This window comes from Hyaena hyaena, unplaced genomic scaffold, assembly GCF_003009895.1.
Source record: "Hyaena hyaena isolate Hyena2069 unplaced genomic scaffold, ASM300989v1 scaffold_102, whole genome shotgun sequence".
Taxonomy (NCBI): Eukaryota; Metazoa; Chordata; class Mammalia; order Carnivora; family Hyaenidae; genus Hyaena; species Hyaena hyaena.
In genome coordinates, this window is record NW_024080734.1 from 2,242,288 (window position 1) to 2,265,902 (window position 23,615).

The 23,615-nt window shown below is 46.2% G+C and overlaps 1 protein-coding gene and 1 long non-coding RNA gene across 2 annotated transcripts in view; one reads left to right on the top strand and one right to left on the bottom strand.

Moving 5' to 3' along the window:
- Positions 1-1,791: 1,791 nt before the first annotated feature.
- The window catches only part of STK10 (serine/threonine kinase 10), a 118,899-nt gene continuing 97,075 nt past the window's right edge, over positions 1,792-23,615 (bottom strand). The window contains exons 13-19 of the mRNA XM_039235714.1: positions 21,959-22,051; positions 19,166-19,295; positions 17,450-17,574; positions 16,280-16,468; positions 15,680-15,805; positions 12,824-12,937; positions 1,792-3,467 (exon numbers count right to left, since the gene is read on the bottom strand). Of these exons, the coding sequence (XP_039091645.1) occupies positions 3,327-3,467; positions 12,824-12,937; positions 15,680-15,805; positions 16,280-16,468; positions 17,450-17,574; positions 19,166-19,295; positions 21,959-22,051 (918 nt within the window). The 3' untranslated portion in view covers positions 1,792-3,326. The remainder of the gene's footprint in view (positions 3,468-12,823; positions 12,938-15,679; positions 15,806-16,279; positions 16,469-17,449; positions 17,575-19,165; positions 19,296-21,958; positions 22,052-23,615) is intronic.
- LOC120234069 lies at positions 12,876-19,172 on the top strand. Its single transcript, XR_005528979.1, has 3 exons — positions 12,876-12,962; positions 14,250-14,320; positions 17,986-19,172. It is a non-coding gene; the product is annotated as an uncharacterized LOC120234069 (long non-coding RNA).

Consider the following 23,615-nt stretch of genomic DNA (forward strand, 5'->3'; position numbering starts at 1 on the left):
CAGTGCAGGGCTCCACACGGAACTCCATCTCACAAATTGTGAGATCATGATCTGAGCCGAAATCGAGTTGGACACTTAACTAAGTCACGCAGGCGCCCCTGGATGTCTCAATCTTAAATAACAGAAGCTGGCAATTAGTCCAATAACTACTGTTACTTCGCAATGATGAACAAAATTTGGAGGTGTTTGCACAGCAGTAACAGGAGATGAAATCTCTGAATTCTATTGCTGATACAGTCTCAGGTACTAACTTATATAATACAGCTGGTTACCTGCATCCATACAGAAAGGAAATACTGAATGTCAGTTAAGACTCAAACTAAAAACCAAATCTTTTCCCATCCAGGAACAAAGACACCCTGAATTCTACCCTCAGACCCCTTGCTGGTGATAGGGAAGGTCTTTGGATCCCAGGCTAAGAACCCCTGAATGGGGTTTTAGAAGCTTGGCAGGAAAATGCTTTTAAATACAACAGCTAGTGGTTAAGTGTCTGTGTGCCTCTTACTGAGCGTAATGGGGCAGCTGCAAGTGGGAGAGGAGGTGTGTTGGAGACAGCACCTCTAGAAGGTCTAATCTGAATTTCATAGGCATCATTTACCAGTGTGGTGCAGTTTGGCCTGACCTTACCCCTGCCTTGTCTATTTGCTCATCTATAAAATGGGAATGACAATGTCTTCCTCACAGGTTATTAAAAGGATTCAGTAAGTTAATATGTGAAAACTCCTGGGGGTCAAATGTTTATTGTTAAACGAGAATGTTGTTAAATGTCTGTAGAGAAACACACACACACACACACACACACACACACACACACACACACACACACTCCTCTCAAAACAGACACCCACCCCAGGGTCTGACTGGCTGTGTGACCTGGAAAGCACCAGTGCACTGAGAAGATAGTAAACCCTTTCTTGCCTGGCAAATGTGGCTCAGTCTGCCCTGCTGTTTCCACCCCGCCCAAGAGAACCACCACAAATGCAAATAGAGTTTCTTCCCTTTTGCTATTTTATTAGAAGCATATTTACATTCTTGCAGTTAAACTTTGCAGAGAACATTTTACAAAAGTTTTGTATAAAGTTTTGAAACTACATAAAAATAACTTCTATCCTTTATAAAGGGAAAATATAAGTTAGTTTTATATTTACTCTGCCAAAAATGGACTGAAAACAAGAAACAGTTCCATCTGTGCCTTACAGAGGAAACATTAGCACGGGGCATGAGGAATACTGCGTGGGCCTTCTTCTCACTGCTGGGCATGCATGTTGGCTCAGTCATGAGGCTGGAGGACCCAACCAGCCCCCATCCAGAAAGGAGAGCTATCAAGACCTGGGCAGCACTGAACAGGAAAGCAGCACCTCTTGAACAAGATTCAAATGTGAATAAAAAGCCAAATAAGGGGAATGATCCAAGACTTTCGTGTGAACCACGAAACTCATTTTTACCTAACTGCTCCTCCTCACACCCCAGGCAGTAGTGTAAACGAAACCCAATCAGCCCTGCCTGACCATGTGCCGGTGCTGGCCTTGTCTGGGGGAACTCGGTCAGGGTTCTGTAATTACACTGCCGCTTGGTCACATTTTCCCAGCACCTGCACACCAAAAAGAATAAAAGGGGACAGTCATTTCACCAGTCTCATTTGTGTGAGGCCAGAAGACTGATGCATCTGAGTCAAATGCTGAACCTGGCAAGCTGCATGTTCACCAGCTTAAGAGGACCGCTGCCTTCCCACAGCCCGCAGAGCATCTCAAGGCATGTGTAAGCCTTGAGACCCTAAGTCCCTTCTTACTGAATGGCTGCCCTCGCTCCCCAAGATCCACTTCCAAACAGTGCCAAGAAAACGTGCAGAGAAATGCTTTAGGACAAAGTGTCAAACCTTAGCATGTAGGAGTGAAGGAGGAAGAAGTCCTCTGGGGAGGTCAGCCACTCCACCACGACAAAGCAGTACCCAGACAGTACGTCATCCATAGGATTCCTCAAAATTCACCTTCAGTTTTGTTTTGTTTTATTTAAAGCAGGTTATCTTCCTATAGAAGCCATTCATTCCAAGTTAGAAATCAAAGTGAAAAAAGCTTTCTTTGTAGGTATACTGGATGCCTGCTGGAGCATTACTCTTACTGGGTTATCTACATCCTGCAGCCTGTGGGACCAGAATCTGTGGGAGGCCAGCTGAATAACCCAAAGGCCCCAGATTCCATCTGAGAAAAAGCAGCTTTGCATCTGCTCTGTTGCTGGGGGCAGGAAGCATTACATTTCTCCCTGATGCTGTTTCTTCCTGAACACAAATCCCAGCGACTGCCAGCCTCTGCCTCAAGTGTGGGGCCAGACTCCTGCCAGGAAGGGCAGAGGGAAACAGCCTTCCCGTATCACCTGCAGACAGGAAGGGCAGGGGTGAGACGGGGACAGCCTGGGTTGTGAAAAGTCTTGCGTGCTAAGGAATTTATCCCTGAACATAGGGCCCAGCGCCGGGGCCAAAGGGAACCCCAGGCCAGCAGTTCAGCCTATCCCATCCTGCGCCTGTACCTAGCACACTTCAAACCAGTGGCTTCACCTAAACATGCTCAGTGGCACAGGCTCAGGCAGTGAATATGTTTCAACCCACCTGGCACAAGAGGCCCAGGGCAGAGGCAAGCCTGGGTAAATGCCAGAGGGCCAAGCCCTGTGTGTGTATGTGTGTGCGCTTGCACACAAAGGGCCACGAGATGGCAGGAAACCCCCGAGGCCAGCGGAATGAATGATTCAGGCTCTCCTCCATCCCACTACTGTAGACACAGCCTTGTCTCAAGAGGAAAGCAAACTGGGGGCTACTGGAAGAATGAGCCCCTCCCCCCCCGCCCCCCCAGCAGCTGGCTGCAGGATGGGCTTTGCTAAGAACTAAAATGGCGTTAGGAGTCATTCTTATCTGACACTACACCAAGAATCATGATATGGACAAACTCCTGGTGACTAGCAGGAGAGCTTCGTGCCCACAGATAGCAAAAATGGCATTTTGGCAGGCGGAAGGGTCTCAAGGCTGCAGAACGCCGCTCCTCCTGGACCGTGGCCCCACTAGCAGCCCAAATCACTGACACCTTGAAGGGATGTGGGGCTCGCAGGGAACATACATGAGGCTCAGGCAACACATAATAAAACCTCGCCCTCCACGAGTGAGCGAGAATTAAGGAACACTGGGGTGGGTCTGTTGGGCACAGCTAGGGCAGCACAAGGCAAGGGGCTAGATTCAAGTTGGCCTGGAAGCAAGAGGGCAGGGGGGTCCTGAGTTACTTGTTCACAGAGAATGGGAGGGCCTCGGAGGCCAGCCTGCCAGCCACAGCCCCAGGTGGCTGTTAAGAAGCATCCCCAGAGCTATAGGGGAAGAACTTGGTGGCCTTGTTTGGGGTGGTAGGGTTCAGGCATTCTGTCTCCTCGTTCATTTTGAAGAACATCTCCTGCTCTCGCTTCTTCTGGTTCAGATCTTCTTCCAGAGCCTAGAACAAAGAGAGAGCTCAGTCAGATCCCATTGGCACAGGTCTCCAAAACACAGGACCCCCACCAAAGTGGCCTTCTCTGGAAATGTCCCTCCCAGGCCTTTGCTACATGGGTAACTCAGTCGTCTATCTTTCCTTTCCCAGAGTGCATCACCCAGAAGACAGGAACCACCTCTAGCTTCCTTCTGCCACAACCACGCAGGTGTTTGCTGTGGATCAAGGGCCGTTTGGTGAAATGCCATCTTGATGAGAGCGAGCCGGGGACGGCGGGAGGCAGATGCCAGTTTCCTGGCAGGAAAACAATCAAGGTAGAAAATGGACAGATTTTAACAGTGGGTGATTGGGGGGAGGAGGAGGGGAGGACCAGAAATGTCCAAGTACATAGTGTTCATATTGAGGGCACTGCCCCACAGAAAACACCCAGGGAGTTGTCTTCAAAAATCATTTGCCTCCCCACCATCCCGAGACTGTGATTCTGAAAATCTGCATTACAAGGGGTTCTTCGTGGTGTAAACGCCCACTCAGTAACTCAGAGCAGAGTGTCTAGTGTCTTGGCTCAGGTTCTCCTTTGCTAGATGTGTTAGCATTGTTTTAATATTTTTTTTAAGTTTTTAATTTTTTTTTTAATTTTCAGAGACAGACAGAACCAGCAGGGGGCGACAGAGGTGGGGGCAGAGGATCTGAAGGGGGCTCTGTGCTGACAGCAGAGAGCCCGATACGGGGCTCAAACTCATGAGCCATGAGATTATGACCTGAAATGAAGTCAGACACTTAACGGAGCCACTCAGGCATCCCTGGATATATTAGTATTAAAGTGTTTGTGGTAAGCAAACATTATATATATGCAAGATAAAGTGGTAGTATTTAAGCTTTTGTAACGAGTTACAAACTCGAGTGAGTGTGGGAGCCAGCCGGGTGAAGGGAATGAGTAAAGCGAGCTGGGTGTGAGGCGCTGGGTAGTGGGGGGATACGGTGAGGTGAAGGGCACAGGCTGGATCTGAAGAGGGCGGCTTCTTCTCAGCTCCAGCTGATGCCTGTCATGTGAGAGGATGAGCCCAGGGTGGCCCGAGCTCCTGGATTCTCAAAAAGAAACGAGAAACCCAGATTCTTAGGAAGAATTTCCCTACACAGGCATTCCCTCGGAGATGCTGTGGGCTTGGTACCGAACTACTGCAATAAAGTAAGTATCATAATAAAGTCAAACGGATCTTCTGATTTCCTAGTACATATGAGAGTTATGTTTATAGTATGCTGGGGTCTAAGTGTGCAGCAGCCGTGTCTAAAAAAAACAAATGTATGCACATAATTAACAAATAGTTTCTTGCTGGAAAATGCTAAACGTCCTCTGCGATTCATGTTTTTGCTTGTGGAGTGTCTTGCCTCAGTGTTGATGGCTGCTGACTGAACACGGTGACTGGTGACAGTTGGTGTGGCTGTGGCAATTTTTTATTATGAATGGCATATAATTGACATACAACGTTATGTTAGATTTGGGTATGCAACGTAGTGACTCGGCACTTCTGTACATTATGCTGTGCTCACCAGGGAAATTGTAGTTATTAATTTTTATTACTGAGGTATAGTTCACATACAAGTCAAGTCCTTAAACTAAGACAGCAATGAAGTTTGCCACACTGACGGACTCTTCCTTTCACGATTCATCTGTAGCATGTGATGCTCTTTGACAGCATTTTAGCCACGGTAGAAGTTCTTCCAAAACTTGAGTCAGCCCTCTCAAACCCTGCCTCTGCCTGTCCACTAACTTCAGGAGATATTCTGAATCCATTCTTGTCATTTCAACAGTCTTCACCAGGAGGAGATGCCATGTCAAGAAACCATTTTCTTTGCTCATCCATAAGCAGTTCCTCATCTCGTCCAGGTTAATCCTGAACTTGCAGCAATTCAGTCACATCTTCAGGTCCCGCTTCTCATTCCAGTTTTCTTGCTATTTCCACCCCATCGCCGTTACTTCCTTCATGAAGTCCTGAACCCCTCAAAGTCATCCACTTCTTCCAAAGTCGTGTCCACATTGATATTCCTTCCGACTTCTTCCATGAATCACGAATGTACTTAATGACATCTAGAATGGTACATCTCTTCCAGAAGGTTTTTAGCTAACTTTGCCCAGATCCCTGAGAGGAATCACAATCTATGACACCTATAGCCTCACGGAACTGTATTTCTTAAATAATGACACTTGAAAGTCAAAATTACTCCTTGACCCAGGAGCTGCAGAATGGATATTGTGTTATCAAGCATGAAAACAACATTGGTCTCATTGTACATCTCCATCAGAGCTGTTGGTTGACCAGGCACATTGCCAATGAGCAGTCGATCTCAACAGTGGGCTTGAAATACTCAGTAAACCACGCCATAAACAGATGTGCTGTCATCAAGGCTTTGCTGTTCCATTTATACAACACAGGCAGGATAGATATAGCATAATTCTACAAGGTCCTGTGATTTTCAGAATGGTAAAGGAGCATTGGCTTCAACTTAAAATCACCAGGTATACTAGCCCCTGACAAGAGAGTCACCTGTCCTTTGAAGCTCTGAAGCCAGGCGCTAACCACTCTCCAGCTCTACAGTCTTGTAATATAAGGCTGTTTCATCTACATTGAAAATCTGTTTCGTGTAGCCACCCGCATGAATTCCCCTAGCTATATCTTCTGGATAACTTGCTGCAGCTTCTACATCAGCACTAGACGCTCACCTTGCACTTTTACATTCTGGAGATGGCCTCTTTCATTAAACCTCGTGAACCAACCTCAGCTAGCGTCAAGCTTTTATTCTGCATCTCCCTCGCCTCTCAGCCTTTATAGCCGTGAAGCCAGGTTAGGGCCTCGCTCTGGATTAGGCCTAGGCTTAAGGAAATGTGTGGCTGGTTTGATCTTCTACCTAGATCATAAAAATGTTCTCCCTTTCAGCAATAAGGCTGCTTAGTTTTCTTACCCATGTATTCACTGAAGTAGCACTTTTAATTCAAAAATTCTCCTTTGCATTCACAACTTGACTATAACTGTTTGGTACAAAAGGACAGTATCTCAAGTCTCTACGTGTCTTCTTCACAAAGCTTAATCACGTCTGGCTTTTGATTTAAAGTGAGAGACATGCAACTCTTCATTTGATCACTTTGAGGCCACTGTAGGGTTACTAATTGGCCTAATTAATGTCATGATTACTGTGTCTCATGGAATGAGGCCTGAGGAGAAAGGAAGAGAGCTGGGGGAATAGTCAGAATGTACAACAGTTCACCATCTTTTTCCCCCCCTAAAATGCATTTTTATCATTTTTATTGAAACAGTTGACACACAATATTACATCAGTGTGAGGTGTACAACACAGTGATTTGACAAGTCTATACATGATGCTATGCTCACAAGTGTAGCTGCCATCTGTCACCAAATAATGCTGTTACTGTTGACTATACTCCCAATGCTGTAATTTTTATCCCTGGGACTTATTCATTCTACACCTACGAGTGTGTATCTCCCACTGCCCTTCACCCATTTTTGCCCATCCCGTCACCCCTCTTTGGCAACCATCAGTTCTCTGTATTTATGGGTTTGTTCCTGCTTTTTGTTTACTCTGTTTTGTTTAGATTCCACATATAAATGAAACATGGCATCTGTCTTTCTGTGTCTGGCTTATTTCACTAAGCCTCTAGATCCATCCATGTTGTCCAAAATGAGAAAATCTTGTTTTTTTAATACTAATATTCCATTGTGTGTATGCGTTATATATCCCTCCATCTTGTGATGGACACTTGGGTTACTTCCCTGTCTTGGTCATTATATATAATGCAGTAAACAGGAGTGCATATAGCTTTTCAAATTAATGTTTTTGTTTTGTTTTCTAAATATCCAGTAGTGGAATTACTGGATCACATGGTACTTCTCTTTTTAATTTTTTGAGGAAAGTCCATACTGTTTCCCATAGTGCCTGCACCAATTTACATTCCCACAGCAGTGCACAAAAGTTCCTTTTCCTCTGCATCCTTGCCAACACTTGTTATTTCTAGCCATTCTGACAGGTATAAGGTGATATCTGTTTGTGGTTTTGATTTGCATTTCCCTGAGGATTAGTGATGTTAAGCATCTCTTTGTGTATCAGCTGGTCAAATGTAGGTCTTTGGAAAAATGTCTGTTCAGGTCCTCTGTCCATTTTTAATCAGATTATTTGGGGGAGGGGTGTTAGGTTCTTTATGTATTTTGGATATCAACCCCCTATTGGAGATATTATTTGCAAACATTTTTTTTTTCCCATTCAGAAGGTTGCTTTTTCATCTCGTTGATGGTTTCCTTCGCTATGCAAAAAACTTTTTTGAGTTTGGTGTAGCCTCAGTAGTTTATTTTTGCTTTCATTTCCCTTGCCTTAGAAGATATAGCTAGAAAAATGTTGCTATGCTTGATATCAAAGAAATTATTGCCTGTGTTCTCTTCTATGATTTTTATGGTTTCAGGTCTCATAATTAGGTCTTTAGTCCATTTTGAGTTTATTTTTATGTATAGCATAAGAAAGTGGTTCAGTTTTTTTTTTTTTTTTAATGTTTTATTTTTGAGAGAGAGACAGAGTGTGAGCAGGGGAGCGTCAGAGAGAGAGGGAGACACAGAATCTGAAGCAGGCTCCAGGCTGTGAGCTAGCTGTCAGCACAGAGCCTGACACAGGGCTTGAACCCATGAACCGTGAGATCACAACCTGAGCTGAAGTCACCCAGGCACCTCGAAAGTGGTTCAGTTTTATTCTTTTGCATGTAGCTGTCCATTTTTCTCTGCACCATTTACTGAAGAGACTGTCTTTTCCCCATTGTATATTCTTGCTTCCTTTGTCATAGATCAATTGACCATATAAGTGTGGGTTCTATTATGTTCCACTGATCTATGTGTCTATTTTTGTGCCAGTACCAAACTGTTTTCTTTATTCCAGCTTCATAGTATATCTTGAAATCTGAGATTCTGATACCTCCAGCTCTGTTCTTTGTCAAAACAGCTTTGGCTATTTAGGGCCTTTGTGGTTCCATATAAATTTTATTATTATTATAGTTCTGTGAAAAATGCTGTTGGTATTTTTAGGGATTCCACTGAATCTGTAGTTTGCTTTGAGCAATATGGACATTTCAACCGTTTTAATTCTTCCACTCCATGCGCATGAAATATCTTTCCATTTGTTTTCATCATCTTCAATTTCTTTCATCAGTGTCTTATAGTTTGGTTAAGTTGATTCCTAAGTATTTTATTCTTTTTGGTGCAACTGTAAACAAGATTGCTTTCTTAATTTACCTTTATGCTACTTTGTTATTAGTATATAGAAATATAACCAATTTCTGTATTAATTTTGCATCCTGCAACGTTACTGAATTCATTTAGTACTTCTAATAGTTTTGTGGTGGGAGTATTTAGGGTTTTCTTTTTTTTTTTTTTTTTATGTTTATTTAAAATACTCTTAACCAACTGAGTCAACCAGGTGCCCCCATAGAGTTTTCTATGTATAGACATCTGCAGATAGTGACAGTTTACTGCTTTCTTACCAATTCAGATGCCTTTCCTTTCTTTTTCTTACCCAGTTGCCATGGCTAAGATCCTCACTACGATGTCCAGTAAAAGTGCTGAGAGTGGGCATCCTGGTCTTACTCCTGATTTAGAGGCAAAGTTCTGTTTTTTACCACTGAGTTATGTTAGGTGTGGATTTTTCACATATGGCCTTTATTATGGTGAGGTGTGTTCCCTCTAAACCTACTTTGTTGAGAGTTTTTATCATGAACAGATGTTGAATTTTGCCAAATGCTTTTTCTGCATCTGTTGAGATGATCATATGATTTTTATCCTTCATTTGGTTGATGTGTATCGTGTTGATTGATTTGCAAATAGTGAACCATCCTTGAATCTCCAGGAAAAAAAAATCCTACTTGATGGTGGTGAATGATCCTTTTAATGTATTGTTGAATGTGGTCTGCTAATATTCTGTTCAGAATTTTGTTATCTATGTTCATCAGGATATGGGCCTGTAGTGTTGTTTTCTTTAATTTTTTTTAATGTTTTATTTATTTCTGAGAGAGAGAGAGAGAGACAGCGTGAGCAGGGGAGGGTCAGAGAAAGAGGCAGACACAGAATCTGAGGCAGGCTCCAGGCTCTGAGCTAGCTGTCAGCACAGAGCCCGACGCGGGGCTCGAACCCACGAGCTGTTAGATCATGACCTGAGCCGAAGTCGGACGCCCAACCGACTGAGCCACCCAGGCGCCCCAAGAGCCTGTAGTTTTCTTTTTTTGTATTGTCTTTGGTTTTAGTATCAGGGTTAATTCTGGCTTCTGCGAATATACTTGGAGCTTTCCTTCCCCCTCCTATTTTTTTGGAACAGACTAAGGAAAATAGATATTAACTCATCTTTAAATGTTTGGTAGAATTCACCTGTGAATCCATCTAGTCCTGGGCTTTTTTTTGTTGGCAATTTTTTGATTACCAGTTTTGTTGCTACTAATTGATCTATTCAGATTTTCTATTTCTTCCTGATTCAGTTTTAGAAGACTGTTTCTAGGAATTTATCCATTTTTTTTCTAGGTTGTCCAATTTGTTGGCATATAGTGTCTTAGACTTTTATCCTTTATATTTCTGTAGTGCTGGATTGTTCTTTTTCATTTCTGATTTTTTAAGTTTATTTTTGAGAGAGAAAGAAAACGAGTAGGAGGGAGAGAGAGAATCCCAAGCAGGCTCCATATGGATGTCGACTCACAAACCATGAGATCATGACCTGAGCTGAAATCAAGAGTCAGATACTTAACTGGCTGAGCCACCCAGGCAGTCCTTTCATTTCTGACTTTATTTGGGCCCTCTCTCTTTTTTCTTGACTTTGGCTAAAGGTTTAACTATTTTGTTTATCTTTTCAAAGAAGTGGCTCTTTTATTTAAATTTTTTTCTACGGGCTTTTTTTGTTATTCTCCATTTCATTTAAAGCTCTAATCCTTATTATTTCCTACCTTCTACTAACCTTAAGCTTTGTTCTTTTTCTAATTCTTTTTGGTGTAAGGTTAAATTGTTTACATGAGATTTTTTTTTGTTTCTTGAGATAAGCCTGTATTGCTATAAATTTCCGTCTTAGAACTGATTTCACTAGGTCCCAAAGATTTGGCACCATTGTGTATTCATTTTCATTTGTCCCCATGTATTTTTTTTATTTCCTCTTTGATTTCTTCATTGACCTACTACTTATTTAGTAGCATATTGTCTAGCCTTCAGATGTTTGTGTTTTTTCAGGGTTTTTATCTTATGATTAATTTCTAGTTTCATACATTTATTGAGAGTTGTTTTTAACATCAAAGGTCACTGTTCACAGATTACCACAACAAAACATAATGAAAAAGTTTAAAATGTTGCAAGAATTACCAAAATGTGACACAGAGACATGAAGTGAACAAACACTGTTGGAGAAATGACCCCGGTAGATTTATTCACCATGGGCCACCACAAACCTTCATTTTGGAGGGGGAAAATGCAATTATCTGTGAAGCACAGTAAAAGCATGCCTGTACTTAACTTAAAGGTTGGTAACTTTAAAAAAAAATTTGAAATTCCTGTATGTTGCCCAAACCTAATGCCCGTAAGCCAATTTCAGCCCATGGATAATCAGTTTGTGACCTCTGCTATAGGAATAACAATTTAATTATAATGGCTACCACTTTTTGAACAGAGGTTTAGTAACTTGCCCAGCATTTCAGAGCTAGTAATAGGGGCGCCAGAACTTCATCCAAAGCCTGTGCTCTTAAGCACTCCTCTCTTCTACCTACCATATATATTCATCTATATAACCGAAGGCAGGAGTCTGTAATCTTTTTTCTGTAAAGGGCCAGATTATAAATATTTTCAGCTTTGTAGGCTGTGAGGTCTCTCTCACAGCTACTCAACTGCCATTATAGTTCAAAATCAGCCATTGAGGCAATGTGTAAATGAATGAGCATGGCTGTGTTCCAATAAAACTTTATTTACAAATACAGATAGTAGGCTAGATTTGTCCCATGGACCATAGTTTACTAACACATGCTTTAAGGGAAGAAATGTTATCTCCATTTTACAGTCCTAAAAAGCAAGGTTGAGAAGGGAGGTCTTGTCTGAGGCCACATTCTGTGTTAACTGTGACCCAAGCAACACTTTCTTGATGCTACCAGATAGTCTATACTTACTTGAAAGAATGAAGTCTGAATTTTTCTAAAAATATTCCGCAGTGTACAGTCATCTCCCTTCCCCTGTATAGTTCAAGACTGCTGACTGAACACAAGAGTGCAAAAGAGCATTTCTATCACCTCTGGTTAACTGCTCCAACACTAAGTAATCCGGGTGGTTAATGATAGACAGTTCTACAAAGAATTGCCCACAGGCAAAATCCAATGCCATCTCCCCAGACATATACCATGGCACCTCCCCTAAATCCAGGCACTCCTGAAATATGAGGCACTTGCTAGAGGCAGTGTGATCATTCATCTTCAGACTCTCTCTCAGGACATGCCAAGGGTATCGAACACCCAGGTAAGAGAACCAGGTGAACGTTTATTTCCCGATACCAGAGTCAGGCTGTGTCAGCAGGAGCATTATTGATTTGAGTGTCAAGTATCAAAAGTCCCAACAGGCCATGATTACAGAAAATGATGAATGTGGGCCTGCTGACAGAAAGGTCTAGGACCCTGGCCAGCTGCCAGCCATAAAGCCCCATTAGCACAGCTTAGGGAAGCTTCAGTTCAAGGACTTCCAAGGCCACTACTTAGCTGAGGTGGGCCACTGCCTCTTGTCCAGACCACAGTTAAAGCGAGCAGAGCTGATGTATGATGGCAGAACAAACCTCAGGGCTTCAAGACATGTGATCATGGGCAATTAAGGCAGCTTCCTCCTCAGAGAGTGGGCGGAAATGAGTATGTCCTTGGTCTGTACTATGGGCTGATGACTTTTCTGCATCATACTCTACATACTGTACAACATTCACATCTCCACTTTGCAAATGACCATACTGAGGCCCTGCGATGGTTAATTTTCTGTGTCAACCTGGCAAGGCATGGGCACCAAGTAATGGGTCAAACACCCATTGAGATGGCACTGTGAAAGAACTTTTAGATGTGATTAATATTTCATCAGTAGACTTTGAGTAAAGTAGATTGCCCTCCCTAGCGTAGGTGGGCCCTGAAACTGCAACATCAACTCTTCCCTGGAACTCCAGCCTACAACCTGCCCTGTGGGCTTCAGACTTACTAGCCCACCACAGTCATATGAACCAATTTCCTAAAGTAAAAGTAAATCTGTATCTTATCTATATTTACATCCTAGGCAGACACCTGTGGCTCAGCATGGAGAAAAGCCCATGAGCCCTGACGTGGTTACCTTTTTGCGTGGCCGCAGCTTGTCCCGCCATTCCTTCAGGTTCTGATTATGGCTCTCATCTAGGGCCTTCAGCTTCTGGGTTTCATGTTCTACCAGGAGGTGACACTTTTCATTCTGGAACAAATCCCAGGCAGAACAGGTAAGAAAACTTAGAAGGCAGAGGTGCAGAAGGCTGAAACATACTTCATGCTACAGCCAGGATGGCACCAGTAGTAGTATTTCTTCTCCTTGATTATAATTTATGTGAAACTCTATGAATATAAATACATACCTACCAAGAGCTGCCTGGAGGAATATTTCAGAATATTCATGTTAATAGTTCTTATTGTGTAGTGGGATCTGCAGTAATTTGAAGCTTTCTTCTTTGTGCTGTATTTTGCATTGTTTGAATTTTTCAACATGAACATATATGTCATTTTAACAAAACAATAAAACTATTAATAATAAAAATGTGTCCTAATCCCACCACTAGAGGTAACCACTGCAAAAATTTGATCTATATCCTGTCAAGCTCTGTCCTAAATGTTTAGCTCACCCAACTGAAACCTGCTTTCCCACCACCCTTAACATTATAATGTAATTTACATTAACTAATTACATTATAATGTAAACATTAGTTAACTTCTAAAGAATTAACATTTTTCATTGTTTTTAATGAAAATTTTAATGGCTACAGAATATCCCACAGTATAGATTCATCAAATCCACTTAAATACTCCTCTATTTTTGGTCACTGAGGTTGGTTTTAATTTTCACTATTTTAAATAGCATTGTGTTAACCATCTGTGCTATGGACTGAATTGTGTCCCCGCCAAGAGTCATATGATGAGGCCCTAACCCCCAATATAATGGTATTTGGAGGTGGGACCTTTAGGAGATAATTAAGTTTGTGGGGTTTTTTTTTTAATGTTTATTCATTTTTGAGAGAGAGCATGAATGGGGCAGAGAGAGAAGGGGATAGAGGATCTAAAGAGGGCTCTGAGCTGATAGCCATGAGGCTGACGTGGGGCTCGAACTCACAAACTGTGAGATCATGACCTGAGGTGGAGATGTTTAACCAAATAAGCCACCCAGGTGCTCCAGGGATAATTAAATTTAGATAAGGTCCTGGAGTGGGGTCCTCATCATGGGGATTAGTGTCCTCAGAAGAGGCACTAGGAAGGTGGTTTTCTCTTTCTCTCTGCCATGTAAGGACCCAGCAAGAAGGCAGCCATCCACTAGCCAGGAAGAGAGGCTTCGCCAGGACCCAGCCACACCGACAAGCTGATTTTAGATTTCCATGCTCCAAAATTATGAGAAACTAAACTGCTGTTTAAGCCACCAGACTGGTATTTTGTTATGGCAGCCAGAGCTAAGATAATCTGTGTGTGTAAATATTCATATAAATTATGTATGTAATTTTCTGTATTATATATCACTTCCTCAGGAGAGATTTGTGTAAAGATGAGGACACGGACCTGACAGAGACATTCCCAGCTTTATTATTCTCTCTCTGAGGTAAGCTATCTGCCTCACAAAATTCACCTGGAATTTCTCCTAGGCAGAAGTGATAAGTCCCTGTTGATTCCTCAAGAGAGTCAATCTTGTGGTTTATAAGGTGTTTATAAAGCAAGAAGAAAGGGTCTCCATCCAGATACCTCAATCCTTTTGGGTTGGAAGAGTGGAACACCTTGGGGGATTTTCATTTGGGGTTTCAAGCTCAAAGCTCCTGAGAGTTTAGAAATCAGTTTAGTCAGAAATACTACCGCAGCATGGACAGCGCTTGACCTGCCAGAAGCTGGGCCCCTGGCACTTTACATGGGTTCTCAGGTAATCCTCCCCGTAAGCCCGTGAGGCAGAAAAGGGAAAACAGATGTGGACGGTGAGGGACTTGGCTAAGATGTACACAGTGACAAATGACAGAGACCCTACCTAGGCTTCAAGGCCTGTCAGGTTTCCTCCATGCCTCCTTGCCTCTCCAGAAGTTGCCAAATGGGTACAGTAGCAGTTTCCAGAAGTCACAGAGTCTGCCCGTCCCTCAGGTATGACAGTGCCTTGCTCCACCACAAGGAGGCTCCCAAGTACCAACTCCTGGGTGGTGCCCTTCAGGCAGGGGCAAGCGTGGGAGGCAGGAAACTCGAAGAGGGCAGGCTCTCCCTAGGGAAAGGGGCCCCTAAGAGGTTGGCAATGCCAAGCTGCCCATCCCTGATCTCAGTGGGAAAGCTATGAGCTCCTCACTGTGAAGGATAATACTAGCTGTAGGTTTTTCTCAAGTTAAGGAAGTTCCCCTCTATTCCTACTTTTACTGAGAGGATCGTCATGAGTGAGTGCTGGGCTTTTGCAAAATGCTTTTTCTGCATCTGTTGCTGTGATCATGTGATTTTTCTTTAGCCTGTTGATGTTATGGATTATACCGATGTTTGAATGTTGAGCCAGCCTGGGATAAAGCCTGCTTGGTCATGGTGTATGATTCTCTTTAGACATTGTTGGAGTCAATTTGCTAATATATTATTAAGGATTTGCACGTCTGTGTTCATAAGAACAAACACAAACCACGGTTTGCCGCTTCCCTTACTTGTGATGTCTGCTTTGGGTATTAGGGTCATTGGGACGCCTCGTCCCAACACACAGTGATGAACAAGAAAGCCAGTAGGCAGGCCACTGTCAGGCCCTTTCAGCTCAGTCATCTCCTTTACAAAGCCTCCCAAACAGGGATTCTGACCCCCATCCCCACGTTATGGATACAGGAACTACAGCTTGAGGACGATGGCATCTGGCCAACAGTACACAGTAGGATTGGAACCGTTTTAGCCTGGGCTTGTGGGACCAGAGTCCCTCTACTTGTAGAGGCAAGCCGAGAAGGGGGGAGGGCGGTACCTGCAGCTGCTGCAGCTCGCTCATGTTGCTCTCACACTGTGCCGCCATGTCCCGCATCTGGTTCTCGTGTTTTTGCTGCTGCTGTAGCCGCTCCGACTTCTGCCTCTTCTCCTCTTGCTGGGAGAACTGGAACAGAGAGAGGGTGGGGGCCTCAGAGGGCCACGGGCCTGGCTGGTGGCTGCGGGGTCTACCCCCCACGCCATTCCAGAAAGCCCGGTCGGAGGGGCTGGTCTGTGCCCACTTCCTAAGCACTGTGCTGGACCATGTGCTTAAGGCAACGCGTGTCACCGCACAGGAGCCCAGGGCCACCAACGCCACATCCCCAAGACAGAGGGGTGACATGCAAGGGGGGTCCTGGTGGGTGAGAGGAAGGGGTTTGCCAGCAGAGGAAGCGGCAGGACAGAGTGTGAAAGGGAAGCGGTGTGAGAAGGCAACACCAAGCTTCCTCCTCTGACCGCCAGGAAGGCGTTCGCCGGGCGGCCTCTAGGCTGTGACCGGCACCCTCATTCCCCGACCCCGTGCTGCAGCTTCTATCTTCTCCTCCCCAAGCACATACAGTCCAGGCCCCCCCGCTCCGCAGCACACACACAGAGCCCGCACCTGCTTGATCTTCTCGCGCTGCTCGGAGGCGCTACCCGCACCGTTGATGTGGAGGCTCTTCTTGTACATGGCCATGCGCGTCTTGCCCTCGCTCCTCTGGATCTTGGGCAGCCGCGCCTTCTCCTGTTGCTGCCGCACCTTCAGCTGCTCCAGCATGCGCTGGTTGTAGCGCTGCATCTGCTCCCGCTCCTGTGGGGGGGATGGCTGCGGGTGTGACCAGACGCCAAAGGCTGCCACACTCCACCAGGGAGTCCGGGACCTGCAGGGCCCTGAATGCTCAGGAGAGCAAGGCTGCTATCGTTTTATTTCCACCGCGAATTTTTAAAGTGACAACAGAAAGCGTTACTTTTTGTTAATACCATTTTGGACTCTTACCTTCTAAACGCCTTCTCATCTCATCATTGGTTGGCGTGCCATGAAAGCTAACACCTCAGAGCTAAGTGTACACTACTTATGGCAGATGTCAATTCATACTTTAAAAAAGTCGTGATAAATTTGACTTTTTCCTTCACCAGACACCTACTTGTACTTCAAAACCTGGCATGGGTATCACCTCCTCCAAGCAGCCTTCTCCTGACTTCTAGCCAAGCTGAGCACCCTTATTTGGAGCCACCACAGCCCAAAGCTGGCGTCCATCATCACATTTTTAGATTAGGAATTGTAATTACCCATTAATTGTGCATCCAGATCTCAGTTTGTCTGTTCCTACTAAGGGGACCAAATCAAGACAGACAATTACACAATTAGAAGTAAAGAGTGCTCTGGCCACACACAGCTGGGGCCCTTGCCTGGTCTGAGGGAGGTAAAGAAGGCTTCCTGGCAGAGGTGGTGTTTGAGACTTACAAGTATTCTGAGGGAAATGTACGCAAAAGAGAGAGAGGAGGGGAAAATGGAAAGGTCATGGAGAAGAGGAAACAAGTGAAAGACGCACACTAAGGTGTCTAAGTCAGCAAGGGAGCTGCCATCTGCCTCCCTGCATGGCTTCCCCGATTCCCGGCCCCTTGATCTGAGGAAGGACACCCCCAGAACCTCCCAGGGCCTTACCGTGACCGACACCTGCCTCCTCTTGGGAGCACGGATGGTACCCAAGCGGTGCCCCATCACGGAACAGCCTCAGCCCTCCGAGGGCTGTGGCAGCAGCCCCCATGCGTCGCCCAGTCGGGACCTCACCTTCTCGTGCTTGCGCACCAGCTCGTGCCGCTGGAGGAAGTACTGGTCTTTGAGCTGCTGCTTCACCAGCTGGTGCCTCTCCTGCAGGTGATGCTCCTCCATTTCCCACAGGGCGGCCTCCCGGTCTGTGGGCAACAGGAGGCCCGTGAGATGGCAGCCCTGCCCTCTCCAGCATCAGATGTTCGCTCCCGGGAGCATGGTACACCAGGAGGTGAATGGAGTCAGGAGGCAGAGGAACAGAGACCCAGGCTGGCACCCAGCCCCTTCACTGTGGTTTGGGATGGGTAACAAATCCTCTCCAGGCCTCCGCTTCCGCCTCTACCAAATGTGTGCAATGTTCTTGGGAGACAGGTTTATGTTCAGCTCACAGTGCACTTCTGCCTTCCTAATGGCCAGGGGGGAGGGCTCACAAAACCCCATGAAAAATGGCTGACACCCTCCTTGGCCACTCTGTACCCCTTACATATACATTATTATTAAGACAGCAGTATCTGGCATCGTATCACTGCAAGTCTATTAATTGACCTTCTGCTCAGCCACAGGCACAGAGCTGGTGTCAGATGAAGACTTCATGACCTGTGAGGCACGGAGCGGACTGCGCTCAACCCACATGAGTGTTCACTTCACTGCATTCCTGATCTATGGAAACTGGTAACTCCCCACCCAGTATATCAGCACAGTGATCTGCCTTCCTCGTCAAAATCAGAGCCACTGTCCCACAAGTAAGGTGGTTCTTACCAACATCATGGGACCAAAAAAGAAAACAAAGGCTTTCCTGAAACCTCAGTGGCTCATCAGAACCTCAAGGACCCCATTTTGCTGCCCCACATCAGTGCTGAGGGGTATACGATACTTGCCTGCACTGGCCGTCACAGCCCTGCCCGTAGCACCTGCTGTGTAAATACGCCAGAGGCGGCACTTGTACACGGCCATGTGGTTTTACTTTACCGCAGGCTGGACTGTTGGCTCTCAAAACTTCTCCCACCCAACTGTCTTATAAGTAGCTCAAACAACAGACTTTTGGCCATTTAGAGCCCACTTGCTTTGCATGCCCCACAAAACTGTACCCGGCATCTGCTAGGCACAGAGAAGGTAAGCCTGGGGCCACAGAAAGACCCTAAGCCCTCCACGGCTCGGCCCCAGAGACTCCCCTGCTAGTGACCCCATCCAGATAGAGGAGCCCTCTGTCCCCGGGAGCTCCCCTGCCCTCCTCCCTCTGGGAGTGGCCCGTGCCGTGAAGCTGTCGGCGCACCAGCACACCAGGGCACTTAGGAGCTCGGCTGAGAGGACACCCACATTCACAGCCCAGTCTGCCACTCATTAGCCAAGCAGCCCCCGCAAAGCACAGTGGCTCTGCCAGCCTTTGTTCCTCATCTACAGAAACTACTTATCCGGTGAAAGTGAAGACTCGGGGAGAGCAAGCCATGCAGTGTGGCCCACGGCCTGGCAGAGCCGTCGCTCCATGTGCAATGAATGTTAGAAGGGGCTCGATACTGGTCCCCACCCCCTGCCACCTGTTACAAGCTCTGCGGCTCCATATGGCTTGCTCGCTTGCTCTCCTCAACATCAGGGAAAATGTCAAATAATGTCGGCTCCGTGCCTCCGTCCTGACTTCACTGGGGTCTCTCCCTATGTGTCTCCCTGAAGGGGGCCGCTCGGCTTCAGGATGGAAGAGAACCTAGCAGCTCCTGGCACAGCCCACTCTCTGACACCCACCTCGGAGGAGCTCCTGCTTCCGAGTAAGACACTCGCGCTCCTTGTCGCAGATCTCCCGCCTGTTGTCCGTGGTGATCTTCTTCATGGCCAACTCCAGGTCCTCCTTCTGCTTGGCCAGGAAGTCCCGGTCCTGGGCGGGAGAGAGGAGGACAGACCTTTAGCACCGGGTCCAGCGTCTCAACATCCACTTTTATTACAGAAGAAAAGTCCTCATGATCAGCGAAGAAAACATACGCAGGGGAAATCTAAGACTTAGAGACCCGGCAACCATTTGTGGCGATCGTGCTTTATTACATGGACCCTGACTTAAAAAACAGATTAAAAAAAAAAAAACAAACACACTCATGACACAAGCGGAAATGTGACTGATGACCCAACTGCAAATATGATGTCATTAAGCAGTTCTGATATTTAAATTCCTAGGTGACTTCACAGGACTGTGGATCCCTAGAGACTCTCACAGGTGTGGGCAGGATACGTGGGAAGTGAGGAGACATGAGCTCCCAATTACACCAAGTGACGGGTATGTGGGGGTTCCTACTGTGCCTATTTCTGTCTATGTTTTTAACTTTCCATAGTAAGATTTAAAAAATTTAAATTTAAAAACCTTCGGAACACATAAGCAGAAGCTAGAGATCCTCACTCATCCTGTCGCCCAGGAGGAGCAACGGGCTTCGGTGTATCTATGCACATATTTACATCTCTTATTCCACAAAGAGAACTTAAAAGGACTTAGAGATTTGTACACCCACATTCACAACAGCCACGGGATGGAAACCACTCAGGTGCGTGCAGACGGAAGAGTGGAAAAACAAATGTGGTATATGTGCACGATGGAATCTTCCGGTCCTGAAAATTCTGGCATTCGCCGCAACATGGATGAATCTCAAGGACGTGTTAAGTACGGCAGACACAAAAGGACGAATACCGTATGATCCCACCGTCAGGAGGTCAGATTTGTGGGGACACAAAGTAGAATAGGGATTGCCAGGGACTGGGGAAGGGCATGGGGTGTTACTGAACGGGGAGAGTTTCAGTTTTGCAAGACGGAGTGTTCCGGACAGGGACGGTGGTGGTGGTTTGTGCAGCGGTGTGAATGCACTTAATGCTACTGAACTGGATGCTTAAAAATGTGTATGGTGCTAAATTTGTTATGTCTTATCTTACTATCATTTTTAAAAATGAATAATGCCTTTCCATGTAATCTTCTAATCAAATGAGTCTTGATGGCCAAATGTATTTTGTGACACAGATCTACCCTAACCTTATTCATGCAATACCTAAAAATTTGTTTCCAAGTTGTCTCTATTTATTTATTTTGAGAGAGTGAGAGAGTGGGGAAGGGCCAGAGAGAGAGGGAGAGAGGAATCCCAATTAGGCTCTGCACTGTCCACACAGAGCCTGATGCGGGGCTCAAACTCATGAACTGGGAGATTGTGCCCTGGGCCAAAATCAAGAACTGGACGCTTAACAGACTAAGCCCCCCGGGCTCCATCTATTTTAGATGGTGCTGCTCTTCACACTCTGGTAGCGAATTATTTGTGAACCTCTGTGATGATTAATCCTCAGGATTAGTCTCTAGAAGCAGAAAAATCCAGGCCAACAATGTGTACATTTTTGAGGCTCTTGATGCCACTGCGAGAATGCCCCCCCTTAAAGGGTCAATCTGCTCTCTCTGAGGATAGGGGCCTGTCTCCCCCACCCTCCCCAGCCCTGCATTTTTTTTCTGATCATAGCATCAAAGGACAGGTTGTAGGCAAGTACGATGGCATCCTGGGGAGAACATCAAGACTGGAGTCAGACTGAGTTTGAGGCCTTGGCCCCTAACATTAACTGTACAAAGTCACCTCTATAAGCCTTGTTTTCCTTCTCTGCAAAGGGAAAAACAAACGGCACCTACCCTGGTAAGCCATGAATGCTAAGCCAGGTGATATACAAAAGCATTTTAAGAGTCGACTCTAATTTTCTGTACGTTTGGGGGCAGAGGCAGCAAAATGCACAGACTCCATAGTGGGAGAAAAACAAGCACACGGTCCGACAAGGGCCAAGGAGAAGGCCGGTGAGGCTGGGGCGGAGGGGACTCAGTTGAGTGGGGAGAGGCTGGCAGGCGCCAGACCCACAGAGCCTTGTAAGCACATGAGGAGGCTGGTCTGGTCTTATGGACACAGTGGGAGCCCCTGAAGGTTTTCAGGACACAAGGCTGTAGGGGAGGGTGACATGATCAGATCTGGAGTTCATACTGATTACACCGGCTGGTGGGAGAGCAAGAGAGGAAGCAGGGAGGCCAGCTGGGAGGCTACTGCAGCAGTCCAGGCAAAAGATGCCAATGGCTAGGGAGTCACAGACATACGGACAGAGTTGGCAGATCCAGAGACAGTCTGGAGCTTAAAAACAAACAAAATCCATGTTCAGGAGGCGATAAAGGGTTGGAGGGAAAGGAAGTGTCAGAAATGACAAGGTTTCTGGCCTGAGAGCAGGATGGAGGACAGTGCCCCCTCAGAATACAAGAACAGGACCAGGTCTGGGAGGTCGTGGTTTGGATGTCGAAGATTCCAAAAGGTGCCAAGTGGGCAGGTGGATGTACTGGGTTATTCAAAGAGACACGACCTACAAACAGCCCTCAGACCCAGATATGAAGGGCTGGAGTGTCCACAGGGAGCTCCCTTCTAGCTGGAGTGAGAGCAATCAAGGAAGGCTGGATTTAAGACAGAGGAGGAACCTGATCATCACTCAGATTCTCACACCTGGGACTACCCAACCCCTCTATTCCCCAGCTCAGGGTCAAGGACTCACGAGAAGCTGCTTTTTTTGTGCATACTCCTCCATCTTCTGCTTCATGCTCTCCTTCCGCTGCTGCCTGGGGAGCTTCTCCACCTCGTTCTTCACCTGTACCAGAAATAGCAGAGGGTGCGTCAGGCCAGGGTCCGCGTCCCACCTCACACTTCCTGGAAGTAAGTCCGCGACACCAGGACTCCTGAGCCAGGGAGGCCAAAGACAAGGCTCAGCTTTCTAGACACTGGCCCCCACCCTGCTCTCCATCAAGCCCCTCTGACAGGGGGTCCCCACTGCCTACTCCTGTCTGCTGCCGCCTCGGGTTTCAGACTCCCCCAGAGCGAAGAGGTCACCACTTTCTGCTGGCAGCACCTTCCTTTCCTTTAGGGCGGCCCTTCCTAGCCTTTTTTCACTATTGTGCCCCCAGAAACCTCTATAGACAGTTTCTTCCTAATCACCCACCACCATGAAATATTAACCCCACAAACCGTCAATCTGTTAAACCCTTATAATAACCGAAGCTTTTTCTCAGCCCTCAAAGGTGGTATCTCCCTGCTTAGGAATACATGTGTTAGGAACCCCCCTCTGTTCCTGAGGGTTCAGGTGGTGCTGACACCCTCCACCTCCATCTGGCTCTGGGCCAGGCATACATACGACGCAGGCTGTTGGGCCACGTGTTCCAGGCCCGGGCCTCAGGGACTGGGTCAGAGATGAGCCTGTGACCCTTGCTGGGCCAGTGAGAGCTTTAGGATGTGCACTGGAACTATCAAAGAAGGCAGCTCTCTGCCCTCCGGGGTTGCTAAACTAGGAGCATGTAGGCCGCGGTGGGCTACCCTGGAGGGGCCCGCCAGCAACAAAAAAATCAGTGCAAGGAAGCAATGCCAAGACATGAAAAAAGCATTCCCAATGACACTTGTGGCCTCCTGGTCAGAGGCCTGTAAGTGTTCTCAAGCCAGCTGGAAGTGGATTTCTGCTTTCATATTATTACTCATTTTTTATTTTTAAGTAATCTCTACACCCAATGTGGGGCTCTAACTCATAACCCTGAGATCAAGAGTTGCACACTCTACCGAATGAGCCAGCTGGGTGCCCCCAGCTTCTGTCTTTTAGAAAAAGGAGAAGAGAGGGGCGTCTGGGTGGCTCAGTAGGTTAAGCATCCCACCTCGGCTCAGGTCATGATCTCACAGTCCGTGGGTTCAAGCCCCGCGTCGGGCTCTGTGCTGACAGCTCAAAGCCTGGAGCCTGCTTCAGAATCTGGGTCTCCCTCTCTCTCTGTGCCTCCCCCGCTCACTCTCTGTCTCTCTCAAAATAAAATAAAGACATTAAAAATTTTTAAAAAAAGAAGGGGGAGAAGAGATTCATGACATTTCTCTCTAAGGCACCCGGAGTTCCTCAGACAGTTCTAAGGAACCCACACCTCTATAGGAGCCTGACACCCTAAATTCACTGACAGAGGGCTCTTAGGAGCACAGCTGGTGGAAAAATACTGGCCATGATCAAAAGAATATTCCAAGGGAGTTCTTCTGGCATGGTCAGTGTAAGCCTCTCTCTCTCCTGCCGATCACAATGCAAAGCCCTGGAGAAAATACCACTACCTGAAAACAACTACCTGAGGACTCAAAAGTAAACAGAAGTGGGTGACTATCAGAGGAGTCAAAGCCTGTAGGAGGGGCCGATA